Source organism: Ambystoma mexicanum, chromosome 3p (assembly GCF_040938575.1).
Source record: "Ambystoma mexicanum isolate Mex_15411 chromosome 3p, UKY_AmexF1_1, whole genome shotgun sequence".
In the NCBI taxonomy this organism is placed as follows: Eukaryota; Metazoa; Chordata; class Amphibia; order Caudata; family Ambystomatidae; genus Ambystoma; species Ambystoma mexicanum.
Window position 1 is genome coordinate 280,792,413 of NC_090925.1, and position 25,914 is coordinate 280,818,326.

The 25,914-nt window shown below is 44.9% G+C and overlaps 1 protein-coding gene across 1 annotated transcript in view; it reads left to right on the forward strand.

The window, feature by feature from the left end:
* COL20A1 (collagen type XX alpha 1 chain) overlaps positions 1 to 25,914 on the forward strand; it is a 686,383-nt gene that overhangs the window by 347,675 nt on the left and 312,794 nt on the right. The window contains exons 17-19 of the mRNA XM_069650801.1: positions 5,434 to 5,573; positions 7,896 to 8,028; positions 11,029 to 11,195. Of these exons, the coding sequence (XP_069506902.1) occupies positions 5,434 to 5,573; positions 7,896 to 8,028; positions 11,029 to 11,195 (440 nt within the window). The remainder of the gene's footprint in view (positions 1 to 5,433; positions 5,574 to 7,895; positions 8,029 to 11,028; positions 11,196 to 25,914) is intronic.

The window sequence follows — 25,914 nt, forward strand, 5'->3', positions numbered from 1 at the left end:
CCCAAAAATAGTAGACATTAGGACCAGCAAGACTGTGCAATAGTAAATACAAAAGGTTAACACAAGCAGGCTATCTTCCAATTATAAAAGGTCTGGATGCAGTTATTTGGTCCTCCGCCTAGGGGGCAATTTGTATCCGGCTGTAAGTAGAGTCTTTAAACCCATTTAAAGCTCATATAACCTCTTAACGCATTGTGGGTGTTCTTCCGCATTTCCAGGTCATCAGGATTGAATACAATGAACTCTTTAAAGAAATACATTCTAAATATATACGGCTCAAATAAAGTAACATACAGTTTAAAGACGGCAGGCCAGTCAAAGAACAATTGAATCTTTGTGTTCTTCATAATGCTGTGTGCTTCTGTATCTTTTCGAACCGTTTTGGTAGACATGTTGCTATCATGTCATGCTATGCAATCTTGTACCGCACACTGTTGCCTTTTGTGTGGTCTCTTGGCATTCTGGCCAGGGACGTCATTTCACCAAAATGCCAGGGGTAGCGGAAGTGACATCATGCGACCCTTGACCCCCCAGATGACATCACAGGAAGTGATGTCATTTGACCCCACCCTGAAGTGATATCGTGGGTAGCGATGGAACATGACCTTTCACCCGTTGACAAAACAGGAAGCGGCATCACATTGCATAGTATACTATGAAAAATATGGTTATGATTACGATATCAGTATAATGTGATGTACATTTCATACAAGAATGGATCGCCATATGTATCGTTAAGATCAGTGTGTATAGGCCCATATTACCAAATTACTGTGAATGCAGCAGACCTCCATGACCAAATGATAATGATGTGTTATTATACAGCACTTACGCTTAAGCGATTCATATAGAAAATATTTGCACCAAATATCACCCAACCTGTGTTGGTACTCTTTTATCGACATCAGAAGGATGAAAGGCTGAGCAGAGGCATTTAAGAACAGACTAAATCAGTGACTCACCCCCTGAAGTGTGCCTGAAATAAACCTTTAATGAGTCTAGCAATTATTGTATAGAATTCCAGAAAGACACATTATTTGGTACTCCTATAGTTTCTTATTTAGGGTCAGTGCTGAAAGTGTTAGACTTGCGGCACTCCTGTTCTTACGTTTCTTCTCTTTTCTAAGGGGCCTGAACAAGAAAGCCAGGCACTCCAGATGTAAAGAGCCACACGGTGCTGGCCACAGCCCAGGAGCTTGCAATACAAAAACAAGAAAAAAGAAACTTTTTTTTTTTTTTAGATGTCGCAAGGTAGACCACAGAGGTCACAAGGGTGACCTAACAGGTCGCAGTTGCGAACTCTGGTGACCCCTAACTGATGTTCCTGGCTCTGGCAGATCTGCAATGGAAGGAGGGTTGGGGGGTTGTTAGTGGGGTTCAGAGGGAGAAGCGCAAGAGAGTTTTGATGAGCTGTTGCCAGGTTCAGTTCAGAAAAAACAGTCACTGAGCATTGGTACCTTTTTGGTTGGTAGTCGTCATGATGCGTTTTGATTCGGTTAACCTTTAGCCTGTCGTTTTGAGTATAGTGGAGACCCTCCAGACCCCATCCAGTTCAGAAATCATATTTATTGGGTAAAAGGCAGGCGCAAGGACATTGTGCAGGAGACAATCCATGTTCATGGCCTGCAGTTGCATTGGTGAGGTCAAGGCAGACAAACAGAGAAAGTGACAGAAAGTAAGAATAGAGGGGGAGGAAATTGGAAGAAAGCAAAACGTGAGTGCTCAGAAAATGTCCATGTTCCTGCTGTGCCCTGAAGTCTGGAACATTAAAGACTCCCAATTTGACTGGCCCTCGCACTCATGCCCCTCAGAAAGAAGATGAAGTGTGCTAGCTTTTCACACAACACCTGACCCATTATGGTTGACAACACTACATCCCCATGCAGACCCTCCCCCCTGCACACTCCACAAACCGTTGCAACAAAAAAGAAAACACAAAGAAGACAAGGTAGGTGCTTTATATCAGGCTGTGTTGGAAGCTCTATTGCTTAGAACTGGTTGGAAGGCACACCTGTTTAAGACATTTTAATTATACCAGGATTAATTGAATGTTGGCAATTAACCCATTACCTTCCAGACAGCTCTGTTTGCAGTCAGAAGAAGCTGTTCTAAATCACCTTAATGTGATAGGAATTTCGACGAGTCATGTCCTGCTACTGGTCTATATATATATATATATATATCCCTCCAAAAATGCCACAAATGCTCGTATACAACTGGAAGACCCTTATATATGTTTACACCATTCATGTTTTCTCATAGAATTGACTAGTGCCATGTTAGTAGTCAAACTAAACACTGAACCACCCTGTTGTAATGTACCAACCACACAAAATTGCATCAGGTTGCGCCTGCCATCCTTTTATCCCATGCCCCCTTTGACCCTTCTCAGGATATGTGGTGCCCCTTCAATCACATCACTAGAACCCACTCAGAAAAGTGCCAGTTTCACTGACGCAGTTTTATCAGTGATGCCTATTTGGGCCCCATGGGCATGCTGGAGTTCATTCATGCAGCATTTTGATCCTTGCATGGGACTGGGCCTGCTCTCAGAGAGAAGGGAGATTACATCTTTACTAGAGCAGATGAGTAAGATCTTGTGATGTAAGTACTGTTGGACCTCTCCTTAGCCTTTGACAAGGTCGCAGGATGACCTCAGTGTATTTCATGATTTAGATCCTTTTTGGATGGCTATGTGTTGGTAGTCACCATTGGGGGACCTCTACTCCAGCTGGTTCAACTGAAGGTGTGGAGTGCCCGAGAGCTTTCCACTGTCCCCAAACTATTCAATGTTGTATCCTCCTTCTGCTCCTCGTGATATACTCCTATGGATTTATAACACACATGGGTGGACCAATGATATTGCTTTAACACACTATAACAATTCTACTAAACTACCAATAACCCTGTAAAAAGCACCCACCTATTCATCCACCAAGCTCTGCTTCGGGATCGGTGGTGGGCTGGCAGGTTTTCAGACAGCGCATTCGGATGACAGCTATCAAAACGTAATAGAGAATTGCAGTCAATGGGTTTGTGAAAGACCATCGCTACTAATCACCATTCTCTTGAAAAAAAATCCAGGTCCAGAAAACGTACTCTGTCATTACTTGCCTCTGATGTAAATTTCGAATAAGGGTTTCTTTCATTGATCCAGCAGATCTTGGTGACTGAGAAAATCATGAAAATGTCATCAATATTTCCAGTCTGGTCTGCATAAGGGTTGTTCTCTGGAGAAATGTGGGTTGTTTCGAAGTTGACCACATAAATGCCAAACTGGGAGCAAAAGTCGTACCCATTGCCGTGCCAGAGAATTGCTAGTAAAATTCCTCCTCATAGATGAAATAATTCCTAGGGAGGGCTATTTCTGCCCACTGCAAAATGAAGATACCTGCTTAATAGCCAGAGGGGCAACAAGGGGGTTTAGACTGGACACTCTAGTGAAGGGAGGAATACAATTGGTATGGAGACCCATTAAAATGCAGTAGAATACCATTTATCGATTGCGCAACAGTATGTTTTGCTGGCTTGGACGACGTTTTTAAATGTGTCAATCCACTCTAGATTGGGGTATCTGGAAGGTGAAGTAGTTTCTTTCAATTGGCTTCTTAGCATTAGTTTACTGGAGGGATGGATCTCTTGCTATCTCTTTTAGATAGGCGGCCTGGCACCGATCCCTAAGGAGAGCTTGGTGGAGGGATAGGTGTCTGCCTCTTAGAGGGACATTGGTAGTTTAGTAGGAGAATTGTTAAACAGTGTTAAAGCAATATCATTGGTCCACCCTTGTGTGTTATACATTCAGTACTGGTGGGAGATGACCCATCTTTGATTACCTGTGGGTTTGTATCCCTGGTGGGTGTAATACTCCTATGGCTGCCAATCCTACACTGACAATACCCAGCTTCATAACCTGATGGGGGTGCCAAAGACCAAAGGGATTTGTTAGGGGACTGATTCAGGGCAGTCAAACAAAAGGATGAGGTCCAACTGGCTTTTGCTAAATGCAGAAAGAATGATGTCCTATTCCTGGGCAGTCTTCGATATTGTCTGGTTAGGCCAGGATGTATCTAACTCCCTAGTCTCTTCATGCCTCCAATCACTAGTGAGTCTATTGTTAAAAGTTTGGGATGCTGGTGGTATGCTGACCTTTCTCTGCCCTTACTAGTTTAGCCTTATTTTCTAGTTCCACAAACTAAGGGGAGTTGTGTAATATATTGCAAAGGTGGCTAGAGTTGAGCTTCCTGGCAGGAGACCCCAAAAAGCTAATTTACTTGGTGCAACTTGCAAAATAATGTATAAAGCACGAAGGTGTAAATATATCTGTCCTCTTGGAAGAGCACATCAATGGCTGCCAATCAATGCCAGAAGCAATTTCAGAACCGCATGTCGTGTTAAGGTTCTTACAGGTCTGGCACCAGTTTATTAAACTATGGAAATGTGGAAGTATTGCCCAGAGGTCTTTTTGTTTAGCCAATGCTAATTTACTGGTTGTGCCAGCATCAAATGATCTTTCTCTGAGCCTCAAGCGACTTTGTGTTGAAGTACCCATTCTGTGTAACATGCTTCTGGTGCCCTCTCACCCGCAAGGTGCTAGTTTGATCTCTTCCTGGAGTGTCGTAAAGAGTTAGGCAAAATAGCCAGCAATGTAGTGGCAGAATAATGGGCATGATTGTCTGGCACCACAAAAAGTTTAATTGCTTATTCGAGTGCCCTACCCATTTAGTTATTCATTCATGCATAGCTCTGCCGATAGATCCCAACCATATCTGCAGCCCCCAACATTCCACTACCCCAGCTCATGCAGAGCTCATGCGCAGCTCATGCACAGCTCATTCAGCGCTCATGCGCAGCTCATGCACAGCTCTTCCAGATCACTTCTGTCACGATCAAAAGCCCTTTGGACCTGGCCTACAATGACCTGCACCATAGCTTTGCTGGTACAATGCAATTGTGACTCCTTGAAACACTATTTTGTTGTACAGGCGCCTAACAAATGCTCAATAATTAAATTCAATCCTGATCTCTTGTAATGCCCCAGAAACTAGAAGGAACCATGGTACTGCTAGTGGCCATCATTCCTGACCTTCAAACTCTTCCAATGCAATATTGATTGATTGGCCACCTGTGCTGACATGCAGAATTCCCAGTTCCTACACCTCTGAGCTCAGCTGATGTGCTCCTACCTGACCAAGACCCCTTCATCAATAATTTGACTGGAGCTTTTCTGTTAAAATGTTAACAATACCTTGTAGCATTACACCCAACAATTCCTAGGTGCTGCTTCCTTTCGTCTGGGGACCGGAACAAACCTTATCAAGAACCCCATCTTAGGCCAGTGTGTGTGATCCCCGTCCTGGGGCTCAGGATGGGTGGGTGATACACATACGGTCAATGTTAGGCCCCTGATATTTGCTTTATTCTATCCTGTTTCAGTGAAGGTGCCCCCCCCATTACAAGTGAAGGTGACCCAGCTATCCAAGGACAGTGCCAGGGCCAGCTGGCTCTCTGCAGCCGACGATGTCACCTCCTATCACATTAAATGGATCCCGCTCAGCGGGGGAGCTCTGAGTGAGGTAAGAAGCACTAAAGCACTGCCGCTACAGGCAAGAATCATTTTGGACACATTTCATTGTGTCTTTTAAAATGCATTCTACTTCACAGATTCGATTTAACATTTCTCCCCATTGTTTTATTTCTTTTAGTAGGAAGGGTTCACCCTGTTCCTCTCATACCATTTTCCTTGCTGCCCCATCTTTGTATGCTTAATAACCCTTTATGTGTCTACTATCATTCCTTCAGTAATCCTAACTCATCTCTCAATCTAGACCTTCTCCTTGAATCCCGCCCCTCCTACTAACGTTGCCTTTCTTTAACTTCCCATGCCTCCCTGTTGCAATATGACCAACGGCTCAAGCTTTAACCTTCATTGCTTACTTTCATTTTTCTTAATTGAAGATTTCCTATAACTAAACTGTATAGGAATCAATTGTTTTTATTCACAACAGTTTTCAAAATGTTAAAGCTAACATAATTGTAACTTCTAATAAAGTGCAAACCTAGTTAGAGAGCATCACATCTGAGTTTGTCATTTGGGTCCCTCTTCAGATAAGTATGCAATTATGTAATAGACCCTCAGCTCAAGAATACAGACCTTAATGAGCATTAGTACCCAGCGAGGGTCAATGAGCTTGTAAAAAAGCAAGCACATTGGCTCTCTCCCGGGCCTTACCTGCCCGAGAAGGCTCTGAGCACCGCCGTGTTCCGGAGTTCTTTCCCTGAATTGCCACCATGGAAAGGCAGAAGGGCCTACATGTAGTCCCTAATGGCGGCCATTTTGTTTGTTTACTTTTTTTTACATTCATTTTAATGGCCGCCATGGAACGAGAGAAGGGACTATGTGTATTCCCTTCTCCCCGATCCCTGGTGGCCATTTTTTGCTTTTTTTTCTCAAGTCGAGAAACAGTTGCAATGCTGTTTCTCAACTCTAGAAAAACTGCTATTATTACCCTGGTACGACATGCCGGGGCACTTATAGCAATATAAACCTCGTAGTGGGGGCATTACTAGTAAGGTAATGCCCCCATGGCTATGTTAAAGCCCTTGCTTCACTAGAGCTTCCAACTATGGCCCCGGGGGCATTACCCTACCAGTAATGCCTCCCCTCTCTGGATATATTGGCTAACTATTTGAAAAAAAGGAACTTTGGCATTATTGTCAATTTTTGTATATCTATCTCTTCAAAGCTATCTTTGTATGCATTTTAAATTCGGGTTATTTTTATACAGGTTATTGCATGAATCCAAAAAAGTGCCATGAAACTTGAATTTGTAAACAAGTAAACAGTCTATACCCAGAGGAGGACATTGAAACGGAGCACATCCCCTCTTACCCTGGACCTAGTTTCCTCTTCCCACATCTCTCTCCACTGCATCAGTATTTCACATACTTTTTGAAGATACAGAGAGCGCTGCAAAGCTTTTTGTCATTTGCTTTGCTTTTGTTTGGATTAGACAGCTAGTTCCAATCTCGAGTGGCAATATATATTGCTGCTCGTATCATACATTTCCCGTATTTTGTCAAGTGTATGTTTCTTTAAAATGCTAATTTAAGGATGCATGAAGGTGTCAAGGCAATGGAATATATACTATTTTTAGTGAAAGAACTGGAACCAGTTCTAATAGAAAATGTACAATTCCGAGCAGCTCTAGAACATTGTAGGTTCTGCATCAATAATAATTTGGAATAGCATTGACATCAAAAGAAATGGAATGATTAATATTGTACTATGTTAAACTATTTCTTTATCATATTTATGAAGTGTGAATCTAGGCCAAACTGGCTGTGCTACACAGCGAAAAGGGATGCAGATATGAGTGGATGTTTACAACATGCAGTCGATCTAATGCAATTGAATGGCATGGAAATGGGTATTGTATAGCGTCACAGCTTCTTGGCGCTGGGTCCTGTAACGGGTAGGAAGGGGTTGGAGTTAATGGAGCGGCAAGATGTAAAACCTGATGTGTACATGTGAACCCCTTCTCTGTGTGCTAGTAAGATTCTAAGCGAGTTGGGATAGGGCACGTGGAGTGCTTGTTGCCATTCGGGAACCCCAGGTGAACTGAGCATGTACATTGCTATATAGCTCTAGCGATTTTATCAGGATATGTGATGCAGAGTCTAGAAGTATTTGGGGTGTATCTCTGACAGGCAGCAACTCAGTTGGGGTCCCCATTCCAATGTTGATAACTTTGAATGGCTGCACTGTGCATATCTTTGATTGGCTGTGAGGTGTGTGCTGCACTGTGCATAACTTTGATTGGCTGTGAGGTGTGTGCTGCACTGTGCATACATCTGCTGCTCCTGATGGTGCCTGACCTCCATTTCCCACCACACAGCTCTCCGTTGATGGCAACCTGGACAGTGTTGTTTTGCCAGGGCTGAGGATGGGCACGCAGTACCAAATATCTATCTCGGCACGCTACCAAGACGGGGCCCAGAGTGACGCAGTCTCAGTCCGCTTCAGCACAGGTAAGTCTCTGCCCGCTAGTTTGTCAGCTGTTCCATTTCTGGAGGATTTGTTGGCACATGGAGTGGCAGCGTCAGATCTTTGGTTAGATCCAGTGGGCCTGTTCTTCACCTTTATCAAGTCTGCGGTGGACGACACTCTGACTGACTGACTGCCTCCAAGATTGAGATCACCAACAGAGGGCGGGGTGGGGCTGGGCTTCTCCTTCCAATGTCACATTGACTTTTCTTACCCTATGGGATGCCACTTCCCACATGAATTGAGGCCCACTGTGGTGAATCACTTCATTGTCCAATACATTTGAATGACTTTCCTGCACCTGCTCTCTGGCTTCCCCAAGCCAAAGGGTTGGTCATGGGAATTGCAGAACCTTACTGTTAATGATTTGATCCAATGGACCATGCCACTTTCAAGAACAGGGCATTGACCGTGTGGATTTTGGTTACTGACCGAGGAATTTGTGAAGCCAGTATGTAATCTTACTTTGGCTTGTCACTAATTGCAGTGGGTGTGAACAGGTATATGTTTCCTGCATGGATTCCTCTACAGGAGTCTGTGATGCTCTTAGGAGGGTGTGGACTGCTTAAAGGCCCATGCAAACTGTGATTCTCATGTTGTCTGCCCTGTACAGAATATAGGACATAATCCCCATAGTAACATCCCAGAGAGAGTGGGGCCCCCTTTAGTTAGGTAGGTGCCAGTGTAAACGAGAGTTTTCACGAAGTTTCGGTATGGTGGCTCAGCAGATTAGAGGTCCATGAGAATGCGGGCCTTTACTTTGGAAAGCGGAAGGGGGAAAGGCGGGAACTGTGAGAGGTTGTTATGCAACTGGTCTCCCCATCCTGACCATCGGATCTGCATACCACAGAGATTCAGGGGATCCTAAAGGCTGGTTATAAGTGTGCCCTTCATGTGATGAATGTTCTACTAGTCTCAATTAGTATATGTTTTAAGGAGAGAGAATGCCAGCATAATGTACAGTAAACCACACACAGAAAACCAGAGCTTTAAGAGAACATCATGTGTGACAACTGAGCTTCTCACGATATAATTGTAAGGGTGAGAGTCCTTTATGAGCTGAAGTGTAAACATGTGTATGCACTCCACCTGCATAAGGCACTAGTAAAGTCTAGATGGCTGCCTGCCCACACTCCCTGGACAGGTGATAATAGCGCTGAAAGAAAACCGTTGACCACGCACCCGGGCGAACCCCAAAGATCTGCACGCTCATTGGTGCACGCAATCACTAGCTCACTATTCCCTCACTTACAGCACAATCCGTCACTCTTGCTGATTCACTCATTACTTGATTATTCACATGCTTGGTCATCCACCTGCTCACACTTTTTCTACCTCTAACCCAGTAACGCATGCATTCATATACTCACTCACTCCCTTTCCCTCGTTCACTCACTCTCTACAGAGCCAAGGCTCATTTACCCCTTTTTCCATTCCCACTCATTCACATACTTTGTCATTTTCTTGGTCACATACTCTCTTTTCTTCTAATTCATGCAATCACACTATCATCTTGGCTAGAGTGACCATGGACCTGGACGTCCTACTTTCACTCCTGATCTTCCATTTTGAATGCCACCTTGAGCTGATAACCTCATACTTCTTTCCGTATTGACTATATCTGCCCTAATAATTGGATGAAGGGATCATCTTGTCATCCATATGTTAGCTCTACCAACAGGGCAAAGCCGTCGGTGCTTCCCGAGCAGTGTCGATGAGCAGAACCTCTCTGCACCGCAGGCGGATCCTGTGTTGACCATTGTTGCTGCATGGCTTGAACCAATCAACTCACCGTCTGAGCGATAGTTTCTGAGATATACAAGGATTACCCACACCATATCGAGTGTTACTAGAGAATCACATTACATTGCGGGTTTACGTGCCTCATGAAACTGGGGTCAGGGGAGTGTGCCTAATGAGGGTGACATGTGTCTTTCCATGTTTCACAGCAAGTCGTGTGTTGTAGCTCAAAGGTGGTGGTTCACATGTGTAGGCCAACACGTTATTTATATATACACAGGTTCTAGTTGCATGCCAGTAATTGACAAGGAGAGACCACCCATCAGCCAATCCCCTCTTCTCCCAGCTCAGGCCCAACTGACTTTCTCATAACACTCATTCAGTCCCTGCACCAAGGAAGCAAACCACCTAACATAATGATTTAAGTTGCATCTAACCTACCGGTGCAAAGCCAAGGAGATTGCAACCTAAGCAGCCCTCCACAGTGACACCACAGTCTGCTGCAATTAGTTATCCTGTACCCATGCAAAGGGTTTCAAAACCAAAGACAAGCTGACCTAGGCAGCCGTTCACTCAATCCCCACGCCAGTGCAACCATTCCAACCATAGGTAAGCAGCATAACACCACTATGACCCCTGATGCCTAACAAAGTAACCAATGCCAACATGCACACTACACCACCATGCATGCACCAAAACACTGGATTTTTAAATAGTTACCCGTGCCAACAAGCCACAAGAGCAAAGAAGCTGACATGTAGCAACCACTCACCAGCCATCCTGAACCTCTCCCAGCTCAGACACAACTAACACGTTCCGAACACACATTCAGTCCATGCACCCAACATTCTCCTGAGGTAAGTTTCACTCTGCATGCAAGTAACTTTCTGCCTGACACAAGAAATTGTGGATTGACACTAGGATTGTGGTAAATAGAGACTTATCACTGAGTGCCTTCCTATGGAAATCTGCATCCATTGCAAGCATGATGAGACTTTATTGCTCACATGCGTTAGCATACATATCTGGATCAGACCGATGCAAAGGGCCTGTTTTTTTGATCAGTGGCAGTGCATGTTTTCCGAGTATCCTTATGTGTGTGATAATATTGCGCTATTCATGCTCACTGAACAAAGTCAGGATGTCAAGGATCACTGTTTCTGGAACAGTTGCAGGAGTGCTTCATCAGGACCCTTGTATTTTATTAGCACTTACTTCCTGTGCCTCTCGTTCATTTCACCCAGGTGCTCCACCTTCCCCTGAGCTCGTCACTAGGGCTCCACCTACACATGTAGCCATTGACTCTGAGACAGCGAGCAGCCTGAGGGTCCACTGGAGGCCGCCGAAAGGCCATATTCAGCACTACAAAGTAACCTGCTCCCAAGGATCCAGCAGTCTCCCTGTCCATACAGTAAGTGCACGCATGCCTCTTTTGGGAAGCAATGCATGGAACCCAAGATGTTCCAGGGAGCGAGGGCTTGATATAGTGGTCATGGGATAACAGGAAGTCTGGTGTGGTCTATGGATCATGTGACAAAAGTGAATGAGGTGATATTTTGTGATCATTGAATAATAGGAAGTGATGCATGATCTATATATCAATAGATTAAGGAAATGAGGTACAGAATTTAGGGCTGCAAATTAAAGTGACAGTTGTGTGGTCATAGGAAAATAAATTACACACGTTTAGGCTTTTTGGAGCCCTAAACAGTAGCGTGTGACCTTGAGGTTGTGTGCAACGTGAGTTTATTGAGCAAGGGGATGTATGAAGGGTTCTACAAGCTAGAGTTGATCACTAAACAAAAGTGCCCCTTGGCTATCACAAAGGTAAACATGGCCTTAGGGTAATCGGGCAATAGCATGTAAGGCATAATGCGTAACCATCCAATAAAAGTGTCTTTAAGGCATGAACAGAGGTCATCGTGGGGCGCGAGGTGTGGCGGGTTCTCAAGGGGATGTAAGCCCTGATCTGTGATCAAGGGAAACACTGTGGATCTAAATGGACCTACGACAGAATGAGATGTCTTGTTAGATGATGCCGGAACCGCAGAATCATCTGAGTGTGAGGGGAGGGGAGTGTGAGAGTTCGCCACTAATGCCGGATTCTGGACCATCAATGCAGCTGGTACAGCATCTAAACCCTTTGACGGATCAGCTGAGGTAGTCTAACAGGGACCCGCAGCAATGCCACCATGGTCACAGTCGCCAATTCATGTATTTCCTGATTTTCGAGTCCTACTGCCACAGCACCACTGGTAAACACCTTTTAGAACATGTTTTTTACAAAACTTGCAAGATGCATCTTCATCCTGGCGTGCAGTGTCCCTTCCGAGCAGAGTCAATGCATTAGCAATGGGTGAGATTTAAGGTGCTCTACTCGAATGTCGGTTTCAACCTGTGAAGAAAGGATTTGTCGGCTCGAGCCATTCGAGCTGCCATAGAGCTGGCACACGAGTCGATTTGCGCCGAGTCACAAAATGCCTGGCTACACTCGACGCAAATCAAGGCATAGATTATCACTAAGGTTCCAATTGGGTTAAAAAAAACTTTTTAAATCCTTGAGGATTTTAAGAAAGGATGGGAGGGATACTCAAACCATGTGCATCTCATGACTTGCACGAGAAAAGTGCACCCTATTCTCAAAGGGAGGGTGAATGTACGCATCCGAGGTGCACACATTCAGATGCACATTTCCGTGTTTCAGTCTTTCCATCGAACCAATTTCCATTGAAACATTTTCCATCGAATATTCTATTATAAGGAGCATTTCATTTGTGTGGGGTAAAGGGTTAATTGTGCTTGGGGTGGGTGTTTAAGGGTTCAAAACGAGGTATGGGAAGGGGACGCGCCAAAAATGTAAAAAAAAAATTTAAAAATGCATACGATGAAATTTATTTTGTTGGAAAATATTCGATGGAAAAGTGTAGATGGAACTTTTTCGACGGAAAGATGTGTAACCCACATTTCCACCTCCTTTATGCATTTCTGTAAATAAGGGGTTGTTTCTGTGCATTTCAAAGTGCATCCCTAATCCACAAATAAAATGCTCCTTGAAATGCACAGAAAATATTGACATTCCCATAAACAAGGGGCAAGGCGATTACCGAATCCATCATGCATAAACCACGGCTGTCCCACTTTCATTTCTATCCCTCAAACAGGGGGAGAATTTTCTTTTTTTTAACATTTCACAATGATGTGTCCTTCAGGCCCTGTCATTATGAAATGCGCTCCCAGCACCCATGTGAGTGCTGGGACCCTGCCATACGTTAGTGTCGGGAGTGCATTCCTGACACTGATGTATGTAAGACTACTGGCCAGCACACCATTACCACACAGGCTGCTTGGAAGGGTCACCTTTGGGGAAAGGGTGATCTGTGCATTTCTAGAGTGAATGCGAATGAAAACAAGCACTTCCTGTGAACTTCTTTCATTTACGTAAATTTTTATGCTCCAAATAATTTCCTTAGCCACCTGTTATGCTGAATTCTAGGATACTTACGCGCGGAGTCGAGCAGCAGAGTCTTGTGGCTGCAGTACCTGCAAGACACTTTGGGCTGCTTGCAACGAGGACTCCTAGTCCTCTTTCTTTGTTTGTGCTACAAAAGTAGACATACACCAAGGAGTGGGTCGCGGAGTCGAGCAGCAGAGTCTTGTGGCTGCAGTACCTGCAAGACACTTTGGGCGGCGTGCAACGAGGACTCCTAGTCCCCTTTCTTTGTTTGTGCTACAAAAAGAGACACACACCGCGGACCGGGCCGCTGAGTTGAGCAGCAGAGTCTTGTGGTCTTTGGGTCTGTGGGGCTGCGGTAGCACGGACGAACCCTCTATCTTCTGACCCAACCACAGGGCAGCGCCCAAATACTGTGATCTGGTGAACTACCTATATCCAAGACCAGCGGCACGGTGCCGCCGTCGGTTGAACTTGCGGTAGGTGACCTTTTTTTTTTTTCTCCCCTCGAACTCTTAATTTTTCACGACCATCTTTCCGGGAGATTACCGCCACCAGGAAACTGCAGGGGTGCGCCCCTTTGATCCTGGTACACACCTTTTAAAAACCCGGCTACATAATAATTCTTCAGTGTGCTCTTCCACATGTAACCCAAGCTATTGGAACCACACCGCTCCGCTATCACAGAAGACTAACAGTTTAATATCAATTATCATTTTGTCTGGATAACCCCCTCGTCCAATTGACTTTTTCCAAATTAACAGTCAGAACTTGTATACTGTGTTTGGAACATGGCAGGATCTGTAGGTCTGTCATTGGCACCAGCAAACAAACACAGAGATATTATTGGCCACAATCTGATAATTCTAATAGAGAGCTTTTGTTAAAAAACCTTGGAAATTACTTCAAGAATAAACATGTCCTTTGTGGCAGTAGACCAATCATCGACAATTAAATCTGGTCCACAGACGAGGCTACTACGAAAGCGTGATAAGAACCAACAGACAAATACTTTAAATGATTCCGTCCAACCCTCAATAAAAGAAGCATTTCGGAAACACGAAATAACAAAAAGAAGGACCCCCACACGCTCATACCAGATCCCAAGTAGAGACACACATGAGGGAGCTATTCACCCTGCCTGCCCAAATCTGACATCAGACATCATACAAGAACCAGAAGTTCATATCCTGACTTCACCTCGACGCAAAGCCTTGCTATTATCAGAAAATAACCTGCAAGCAGCGCCAAGATCTCTGGACCCTCAACCAACTGCAGGAGAGCCGCCCAGGCCCTCCTCCCTACGAGATACTAACTCCCCCATCCTGACCTCGAAGAATCCCCTTGATCCAGCCACTGAGATCGAAGCCTCACTAGACGAGAATCCGCGACCTCAAACAAAACTTCCCCAACCTATAACACCTGTGGAACATACCCCCCAGTCATCTGCGAAAGCCAGTAAAGATGGCAGAGAAATTATAACAGATTCAGCTACTATGCTCATTCAAGGAACTTGTAAAACAGATAAAGCCATTGAGACTAATCTGGCCCTTTTATCAAAGACAATTACAGCCCCTCCTGGCATCCCTACAAAAGAGCAGCTACAGAACCAGGAAATGCCTGAATCATCGAAAAAAGAAAAAGCTAGACAAGCCAAACTGAGATGGCTCCAATCCTACACTGCTCAGAGCCACTCGAACGCTGCACACTCTAAAGATATTCAGCAATCCAGAGCAAAAGCAGCTTGGTTGTCCTTAGATATTACTGAAATTGAGTCACTGATAACCAATATTGAAAAAAGAAAAGAAGTCTTTGGAGCCACACGTTCTAACCGTTTAAACGACTTACCTACTACATCAACTCCGACTCTGAGGATAACATCTCGGCCAGTGATCCTGCTACCAAAAAAATCTTCAAATCAAAATGAGCGAATGGTAAAGAACCTTAAACTCGAATGCGACGAAATAGATGCCTTCCCCCCCTTTGGATCTTCCACTCAGAAGAAAATCAACAGCCCTCTCACTTATGCAGGAGGCCAAGATGTATCTAGCAAATCCCTTCCGCGGACTCCTGAAGAACAGCTACTTCAAAGGATCCCGACCACAATTCTCGATTTACAAAATATGTTGACAGCGATCACAACGCAAGCCATGATCCCGTTCTGTAAGCTATATGAAACGATCAATGAAAGCACTAAAGACCAAGCCACGCTCTTGGCGCTAATCCATACAAAGCAATTACACCTAGAAGCTTTCATTACCAATGTAGAACAACGATTAGATAGAGAAGCGGAGCTCTCCCATCAATGGCAAACAAGACTGTTCGAAATTGCTGCAGCAGGTTGAGCAGAAAAAGCCATGCTATCCACCACTATGATCACCTTGTTGAAGGCTCATTCGTTGCCTACTCCTAAAGCTCCCCAAGATTGTCAGACTGCCCTCGCAACCACCCAGGTACCACCTGTTATTTCGCAGAATACTGTCATGAATGTCAGGCTGGTCACTCGATTCGTCGGAACCAGAATCGTCTTTATGCAGAACCCACTCCTCCTCACCTGATTCTTCAGTAGGCTCCTCGCGTCTTCGCCCCTTTTTTCTTGTGGATTTCTTTTTTGAGAAGAGAAATGGTCTTCCGCGGTTAGAAGCCACCCTGTTCCCCCTAGTGAACCAGGGAAGCAAGGGACACCCTTTCCGCAGAAGCCTTAGGAGAGGAAAAAAGCGTTTGCTAAAAAACCCCTCTCTCTTGTATTTCGGTCTTGATGAGGAGCCAGGTAAACCAGACAAGCTGTTTTTCCAGGTATCCGAAGGAGAGGAAGTTCCGGGTTGGAGAGGATAGCAGAGACCGCAGAGGATCACGTGAATGCCTAACTGGAAGGGAAAAAGGTACGAGAGGTATGCCGGAAGTGCGGCGGTAGACCGGGAAGCGGAAGAATGAAAGCGGAGACCGAAAAGGAAGAAGGAGAGAAAAAGTAAGAGGTCAGAACGGAGGAAGATAAATAGACCCGTAAAGAAAAGGTAAGGAAACAGGTAAGCTCGGAAGAAGGAAAGTACAAAAAGGGGAGGACCGAGGCACCGGGGGAAAGAAAGCAGGACAAGGAGAGAGGGAAACGGGAGAGGAGGCAAAGAGCAGAAAGACGAAGGAAATAGCGACGAACCAAGGAGGGAAAGGGCACCAGAAAGAGAAAAGCTAAGAAGGAAGGCAGAAAGGGACTATAACCGGCAAAAAACCCGGTCAAGCAGCGGGCAAGGAACTGGAGAGAGAGCGCTAGCGAAACGTAGCGTGAAAGCTTCAGTTGCAACGCGCCGGGCAAAACAAAGAGGCGTGGTTAAGAGTGAAACCAGGAAGAGGCCGGAAAAAGACTAGAGCGTAGCAACAGGAAATGGGGGAAAAAATGGAACAATCAATGGCGGCGGAGTTGCCATTGGCTTCTCAGACTCCAAGGGGATCTCTTAGCAAACGGCATGACAGTATGCCCCCTTCCATGGGACACCCCCCCTGGCTTGCCGGGTGAAGTCTGTGAAACAACCGCACCAGACGAGGTGAATGGATATGGGAAATAGGTTCCCAAGAATCATCTGAATGCGGGTAGCCCTTCCAATGAATGAGATATTCCAGTCTGCTTCCCTTGTATCTGGAGTCCCGGATGGCTGCTACTTCATATTCGTCAGGTGGTAAGTCTATGGGTTTCTGACCTTTCGGTATTCTTCGCTTGTAGGGGTCTTCCCGATATTCTTTCAAAAGGGAGGAATGAAAGACCGGATGAATACGTTTCATGTAGTTGGGCAACAGAAGTCGATAGGCCACTGGGTTTATCCTTTCCAAGATGGCATAAGGACCTAGATAGCGCGGTGTTAGTTTGGAAGAGTGCAACCAGCGCGGAAGGTACTTTGTAGATAACCAAACTTGGGTCCCTTTTTGCCAATGGGGAGAAGGAAGACGCTGTGGATTGCTGGAAGAGCTATAGCGGATCTTGCTGGCTTGCAGACTAGTATAAGCAGCCTTATGTGCCTCAGAAATACTGGCAAGCAAGGCATCAACGGAAGGTATATCCCCAGGAGGAAAGGGTCTGATTGGCAAGAAACGGGGATGAAAGCCATAGGTACAAAAAAAAGGACTTAGTTTGGTGGCACTATGAGTGGAGTTGTTGTAAGCAAACTCGGCTGTAGGTAACAGACCCACTCAATCATCTTGTTGAGAATTAGTAAAACAACGAAGATACTGCTCTAACAGAGCGTTTATCCGTTCTGTCTGACCATTAGTTTGCGGATGGAACCCTGAGGACATAGCTCTTTCAATACCAAGCCTCTTACAGAGCTCTTTCCAAAAGCGGGAGGTATACTGAGCACCTCTGTCAGATAGAATCTTGTCTGGAATTCCATGTAACCGGAATATTTCCTTGGAAAAAATAGAAGCCATTTCGGCTGCTGTTGGTAGTCCTGCCAAGGGGGTAAAATGTGCCATCTTAGAAAAACAGTCCACGGTTACCATGATGCAGGAGCAACCATCCGAAGGAGGTAAGTCGACTAAAAATCGGTGGAAATTACTCTCCATGGACTCCTAGGTGGTTCTTCTAGTTGTAGATATCCAACCGGTTTCTGAGTGCTGTACTTAGATCTGGAGCAGATGGGACAGGTCGAAACGTACTTATCTACTGTCTTTCCCATTCCTGACCACCAAAAATGACGTCTGAGTAAATCCAGAGTGTTCTTAATACCTCGATGTCCAGCTACTTGGTCGTCGTGACACCATTTTAAAACCTGTAGACGGGAGGTGGAGTCTGGAAGAAATAGACGTCCTTTGCAAAGATATACACCATCCTGGAGGAAGAGATCCTCTGAAGCCCTTACCAAAGGGGTTTTGTCCAGGTTGGCAGTGGCCGTGCGTACCCCTTCTAGAAAGGCATTAACAGTACATATCACCCTTTTCTGGGGCAACATGAGGTTTAGATGTTGATCAGGCAAACATTCGGGAGAGGGTCTTCTGGATAATGCATCGGCAAGCACATTTTGGGTTCCAGGTAAGTAAGCGAGCACAAAGTCATATTGGGAAAAAAAATGGGCCCATCGGGCTTGTCGTGAATTTATACACTCCATATTTTGTATGACCTTTAGATTTTTATGGTCCGTGCGCAGTTCAAAGGGGAAAGCAGCCCCTTGTAAAAGATGTCGCCACTCTTCACATGCCACCTTCATCGCGAGTAGCTCCTTCTCTATCACGGAATAGTTCCGTTGGCTAGGGGTTAGAGTCTTTGACACATAGGCTACCGGAAATTCAACGCCATCATGTTCTTGTAGCAATGCTGCTCCCAAAGCTGCAGACGAGGCGTCAGTTTCTATTATAAATGGAAGGTCTTGATCAGGTTGACGTAGAACTGGGGCCGAACAAAAGGCAGTTTTAAGTTGGTGAAAGGCGTCCTCTGCTTCATCGGACCAAAGAAAGGGAGAAGTAGATTTCTTCAACAAACAGGTAATGGGCAATACCTTATGGGAGAAATCAGAGATGAATTTGCAATAAAAATTCGCTAGCCCGAGGAATCTTTGGATTTCCTTTACAGAAGTCGGACTTGGCCACTGTAAGACGGCTTCTACCTTCCGAGGGTCCATCTGAATCCCCTCGGCAGACAAGATAAACCCAAGATAAGGAACCTTAGCTACCTGGAAAACACACTTGTCTGGATTAGCCTTTAAATGGGCTTCCTTAAGTCTTTGGACGACTTGATGAAGATGTTGTGCATGTAATTCCGGGGATTTAGAAAACACTAGAATGTCGTCCAAGTAGATGATGGTACAGTTATACAACAAGTCAGAAAAGGTGCGGTCCATAAATCGCTGGAAAACCGATGGAGCGTTGACCAGACCGAATGGCATCACCCTATACTCAAAGTGGCCGAAGGGGGTCCTAAAAGCAGTCTTCCATTCATCGCCGGATCGAATGCGTAGCAAATGGTAGGCTCTTCGAAGGTCGATCTTGGAGAACACAGTGGCCCCTTGTACGGCTTCTAATATATCCTTAATCAACGGCATCGGGTACCGATCTCTAATGGTGATGCGGTTCAGACCTCGGTAGTCGATGCAGGGTCTTAGTTCCACAGAATCTTTTTTGGGCACAAAAAACAAGGATGCCCCAGCAGGAGAACGTGAAGGTTGAATGAGACCGTTTTGGAGATTGGCGTCAAGGTATTTCTTGAGGACTTCTTTTTCCTTCAGAGAAAGGGAGAACATTCGCCCAAACGGAACTAGGGCCTCTGGGACCAGATCAATGGCGCAGTCCTCAGGTCTATGTGGAGGTAATTCTTGGACTTCTTGGTCTTGGAAAACTTCACTATACTGAGCCAGGCCGATGGGAATGGTATGTATTCCCAAGGTATCAGTTGTTGGACAGAATTCAGATATGGCTTGGACAGTAGCATAGTTGGTCTCCGGGAGACATTTCTTCAAACAATAATCAGAAGAAAAAGACATCTGATTGGTACTCCAGTTTATGGTAGGATTGTGTTTGCGTAGCCATGATACCCCTAGTATGACCGGGAAATGGGCAGCTCTTATTAGGTCAAACTGGATAGTCTCTGTATGCTGAAGCAACTTCATAGTCATGGGCGGAGTGGTATGGGTAATCAGACCAGAACTTAAGGGCTTGCCATCAACTCCTTCCACCTTCTGGTCTTCATCTTTCTCTAGTCGTTCTATGCCGGATTGGTTAGCCCACATGATGTCCATGAAACACCCTGCTGCTCCGCAGTCCAGTAAAGCTAGGACTTCATAAGATCTTTGATGAAGGGTGAGCTGAACTGCCAGAACCATAAGACGGGTGTCTTCTGTGGATGAGATGGATGTTATCGACATTGAAACGTAGGGACCAGGAAATCCCCCTCGGTAAGTTGTCCCCACTAGTTCCGAAGTGGGGCGTTTCCCGACCGTCGTGGAGGTACTTCTGGACAGTCACGTAACAGGTGCTGGTTAGAACCACAATACACGCACAAATTATTGTCCTTTCTTCTCCTTCGTTCATCAGACGAAAGGGGCCCCCGGGTAGTACCTATCTGCATGGGTTCATCCTTGGTTTGATGGGTGGAGGAGGCAGTGGGTAGACAAGGCTCGGAGAGTACAGGCGTGAATCGACCTCTTCGTTTTTCTGAACGTCTCTCGGAAAGGCGGAAATCCAATTGGAGAACGGTAGACCACAATTCCGACAAGGTTGCAGGTCTGGGCATGCGTGCCAGTTCATCTTTCAGTTCTTCTCTGAGGCCACGACGGAAAACGGTGTATTGAGCCGCCTCTTGCCACCCGGTATCAGCGGCGACCCTCTTAAAACGGGAAATGTAGGATAGCAAATCTGAGCTACCCTGACGGATGTCAAGCAACTGCTCGCTGGCTATCAAGGCTGTTTCTTGTCTCTCAAAGGCTTCTTTGAATTGTGCCGTAAAACCACTATAGTCTTGCAGCAGTGGGCTAGCACTGGTTACTAATGGGGTAGCCCATGCCAGTGCATTTCCAGTAAGGTTGGAAATGAGAAACCCTATGCGGGCATTATCAGAGGCATATGTCTGGGGTCTGAAAGTAAAATGTATTATACATACCTCCATGAATTCTTTGAATTTCTGTGGAGAGCCGTCGTATTTACCCGTTGCCAGGGGCATAGGGGGTAATTCTGCACATGCTCTTTCTTGGTTATCAATACGTTGCTTTAGGGCCGCATTCTCTACCTTGACGGTTTGCAGTTCCTGTGTGAGGTTATGTACCGCAGCAAGCAACTCCTGTATCTGTTCAGCTGTAGCCATTGTAGGATCATTTAGGCGTTGCAATCTGTCATGAATGTCAGGCTGGTCACTCGATTCGTCAGAACCAGAATCGTCTTTATGCAGAACCCACTCCTCCTCACCTGATTCTTCAGTAGGCTCCTCGCGTCTTCGCCCTTTTTTTCTTGTGGATTTCTTTTTTGAGAAGAGATATGGTCTTCCGCGGTTAGAAGCCACCCTGTTCCACCTAGTGAACCAGGGAAGCAAGGGACACCCTTTCCGCAGAAGCCGTAGGAGAGGAAAAAAGCGTTTGCTAAAAAAAACCTCTCTCTTGTATTTCAGTCTTGATGAGGAGCCAGGTAAACCAGACAAGCTGTTTTTCCAGGTATCCGAAGGAGAGGAAGTTCCGGGTTGGAGAGGATAGCAGAGACCGCAGAGGATCACGTGAATGCCTAACTGGAAGGGAAAAAGGTACGAGAGGTATGCCGGAAGTGCGGCGGTAGACCGGGAAGCGGAAGAATGAAAGCGGAGACCGAAAAGGAAGAAGGAGAGAAAAAGTAAGCGGTCAGAACGGAGGAAGATAAATAGACCCGTAAAGAAAAGGTAAAGAAACAGGTAAGCACGGAAGAAGGAAAGTACAAAAAGGGGAGGACTGAGGCACCGAGGGAAAGAAAGCAGGACAAGGAGAGAGGGAAACGGGAGAGGAGGCAAAGAGCAGAAAGACGAAGGAAATAGCGACGAACCAAGGAGGGAAAGGGCACCAGAAAGAGAAAAGCTAAGAAGGAAGGCAGAAAGGGACTATAACCGGCAAAAAACCCGGTCAAGCAGCGGGCAAGGAACTGGAGAGAGAGCGCTAGCGAAACGGAGCGTGAAAGCTTCAGTTGCAACGTGCCGGGCAAAACAAAGAGGCGTGTTAAGAGTGAAACCAGGAAGAGGCCGGAAAAAGACTAGAGCGTAGCAACAGGAAATGGGGGAAAAAATGGAACAATCAATCGCGGCGGAGTTGCCATTGGCTTCTCAGACTCCAAGGGGATCTCTTAGCAAACGGCATGACAAATACACAGCTTCCAACTGCCCTCATGGCAATCTCCTCAGCTTGTCCACAGTCGGATAACATGAATCCGACAGATAACTTAAAGCTAATGAAACCACTTGAAACCTTTCAAATATTCTCAAAAACAAATCTTCCTAAGGATTTGCCTCTGGCAAAACAGACCCATACTAATCAAACCAAGGGGAAAAAACAAACTGGCTCCCGAGCCTTTTTGAGGAATATTTCAAGCGCACCTGAATCAAATAAACAGACGAAACATTTCAGTAGAAACTGTAAGAAAAATACAGCAACAAAACCAGATCAAAAGGGCGAGCCCATGCCACGACCCATACAAATCCTTTCTAACACCCCTGATGTCGAAACAGATGGTATCCTTAATCTCACTAGGCACTCAGCTTGCCCTGAGGTTAACCATCAGACATCAACTATCAACAAATAAATACTCTTAATATTAGATGAGTATGCCATCAACTCAATCGAAGGTTGTAATGACTCACACTTGTCCTGCAAAACTATCTCAGATGCAACCACCTGTAACAATGACTCGAATCTATCTTTCGTAACCATTTCAGATGTTTCCTTGCACCACACGGGAGACCTGGAGGATATATCAAATGCTCCATCAACCTATTCGAATGACACAAGCTATTCGACTGATAATTCAATCTCTACAAAGGTGTCATCAACAGCCTCAGCAATTGACTCCCCAGAAACTCACCCAAAAGACACAAGGAGCCCTCAAAATGCTAATAGCTATACTCTTCCACAATTCACTGATCCTTGGAAGAAAAAAGACAAATACATTCTTCGAATAGCCTGTATCAACGAGTCATGCACATCAGTTACACTAAACCGGGCTAATTTATTAAGACTATTTCATGCACTTCCACAACTCAGATCAATCAACTCACAGGATATAAAACAGTGAGCTTCGAAGATGACCATTATCTAGATAAAGTTCAGATCGCATTGTATACTCCTGAGACCATGAATCGAGTACTAGACAGGGCCACCCCCCTGCTCACATTAGGATTTGCACTCACGCCAATTTCGGATGAACCAAGAGATGCTGACGAATCAAAGTCCTGCTGCAAACATCAAGTGTATTCATCTTACAACTATAACAAGCAACGAGATGATAGGCCAGAAAGACATACGAATCCTCACCTTAACCCGTCCAGAAATCTCACTCCGTTACCGGTTAATCAAACTGACGCTGATAGTCAATTTCAAGATAATCAACCTTTTTGGAGAGATTATGAGGAAGACGCATCACAATTGATGATAGAGTCAGAAACTCGATCATAACCACCAACCATTCCAGAGCAATAGATGGAAACTGTGCTCTTGGAATACGAGAGGATCATCCCATCTCTTCAACCCTTCGGACCTCGCACTAGAATCTTGCCACATTATATGCCTCCAAGAGACTTGGATGACCAATACGCCAGCTTGAGACCCGTTTATCACTGTCCTCAATCCGCCTGTAAAAGGGACCAGGGGCCGGGCAGCTGCAGGCCTTTTGACGCTGATAAAGATATCTCCATTTTTGAACTTCGTCGAAACAGAAAATATAAATTCCTGGACTCAACTGATTATCATCAAAATAAAGAGCGAGACGATCCAGGAATTTCTACTGGAATCACAGGATTCCTTATCGGAATCACAACTTAAGCCAAGGAATATGATTGCAATCTTCAATACATATTGGAACCCAGTGGTAATCAACGATAATAACTTCTTGGACGGCGCATTTTTAACAATGGACAGAATTAGTGCCAAATATCATGATATAAATTTCATTATTTGTGGAGATCTCAATATTCACCTATATGACAAAACGGTCTCCTTAATCATCCAAATGACCTTTCCATCTGAGCCCTGCGCTGGTCGAAGGAGATCTCTGTGAGAAACTTGAAATTATTAAATCAACCTCTGGATGATCAGAAACTGCCGATCCCGACATGGTCATGCCGTAACTCTTCTACCATCATTGATTATATATACTTATCACCAGCCATAATCAATATGCTACTGGACTTCCAAATAAAACCTACAACCGAAAGCGATCATTCGATGCTTACGATCTCTGTTGCGGGAGCTGGAGATCTTACACCCTTAGCGTCCCCCGCGCGGCTTGATATCGTTGGAGGTAACACCAGATTAAGAATTAGCAAAATCCGCTAGCTACTATTCCACAGATTTTCCAACAAACACTGCTGTCAAATGAACAGAAAATAAACTATGATTGGGTCTTACTCCCTTTTAAAAAAAACAAGCCTGCTACAGAGAAACTGATTCATCAACATTACTATAACCAGGAAATAGTTAAAAAAAGAAAACTGCTGCGGCACAAACTGTGAAAAAATGGAGAAAAGATCCATCTCCAGTAAATTTGGAAAATATCCGAAAAGCAAAACAAGGATATAGAAATTGGAACAAATCAAATGAGATGGAAGTGCAGCAAACGGATGCGAAGCAATACTAAACACGCTTGGAAACAAGAACCTGAGATCTCTATGGGATCTACTAAATAACAATGCCCAGCAGCAACAATTGATGGTATCCAACATCACCCAAGACCATTGGGTCACACATTTCTCTAATCTTTACAAACCACGGTACAGCGACAAAAAAATTGAGATATTACCAACTTCAAATCAATGGTCCATCACCTGGCAGAAGCACATCTTTGTAGAAATGATTCGCAACCTAAACTCCTCTAGAGCCCCAAGGCCGGATGGACTATCGAATGCTGCCCTGAAAGGTGACCCAGAAACATGGGCGACTCTCATGGACCATTTACTAACTTAAATTAACTCACTGAAGGTACTACCAACAACATGGACCAAAGCGGTATTGATCCCAATTTACAAACAGGGCGATAGAGATAACCCTGCCAACTTTAGACCAATCGCCCTGCTAGATCCATTGGGAAAACTATTTGCCTCATACCTGCTCCAAAAATTGACCATATGGGCCAAAGCCTCAAATCCTTTTGATACTCGGCAAACTGGCTTTACCAAGAATGTAGGAACCAACGTAAATCTCCTAATTCTAAACCTGATTAAACATGAAGCCATACGAAACAATGTGCCCGTCTATGCAGTGTTTATAGACCTACATAGATCGATCCTGTGGGAAAAAATTGCCAAATGGAACTGCCCTGCACAAATTAGGGAACCAATCAGACTCCTATATACCAACACGACAGTGGCGATCAGGCTTTCAAAAGAAGGAACAACAACGGAACCCATAAGAACTTGAAATGGCTTAAAACAGGGATGCCCACTAGCAGCGACCCTGTATAATTTGTATACTGCTGATTATTCCATGAACATCGATCCTGCAAACCTCAATCCACCGAAGATAAATTCACTTAAGGTTCCATACCTCATGTATGCCGATTGTACTTCAAGATAAAACGCCATCTGGATTACAGGAGAATTTACGCATCACAGAATCATATATGAACAAGAACGAACTTCAGATTAACAACAAAAAAATCAAAATTAATTATGGGATTAACAAACCATCACAAGGCTTTTAAGCCATACAAACCAACAAATTTCATTTTATACAAAAAAACGCTGGATGAAGTTGCCTCCTTCAAATACCTTGGTGTATTATTAAATCAACAAAAAGAAGTAACAGCCTGGGTGACCAGGCTGGAAGGTAAAATCCAAATGCTGGCCCGACAAGGCGTGATGCTACACAGACGTTATGGAAAATTTTCAATGAAACCGATCATAGCATTTTACCGCCAAAAGGTAATTCCCATCATTACTTATGGAAGTGACGCAATGATTATTGCAACCAACATAAACTGGCAAAAGCTTGAAGCACAATTCTGGTGGAAAATCTTGCAGCTCCCAAAGAGCTTTCCTATG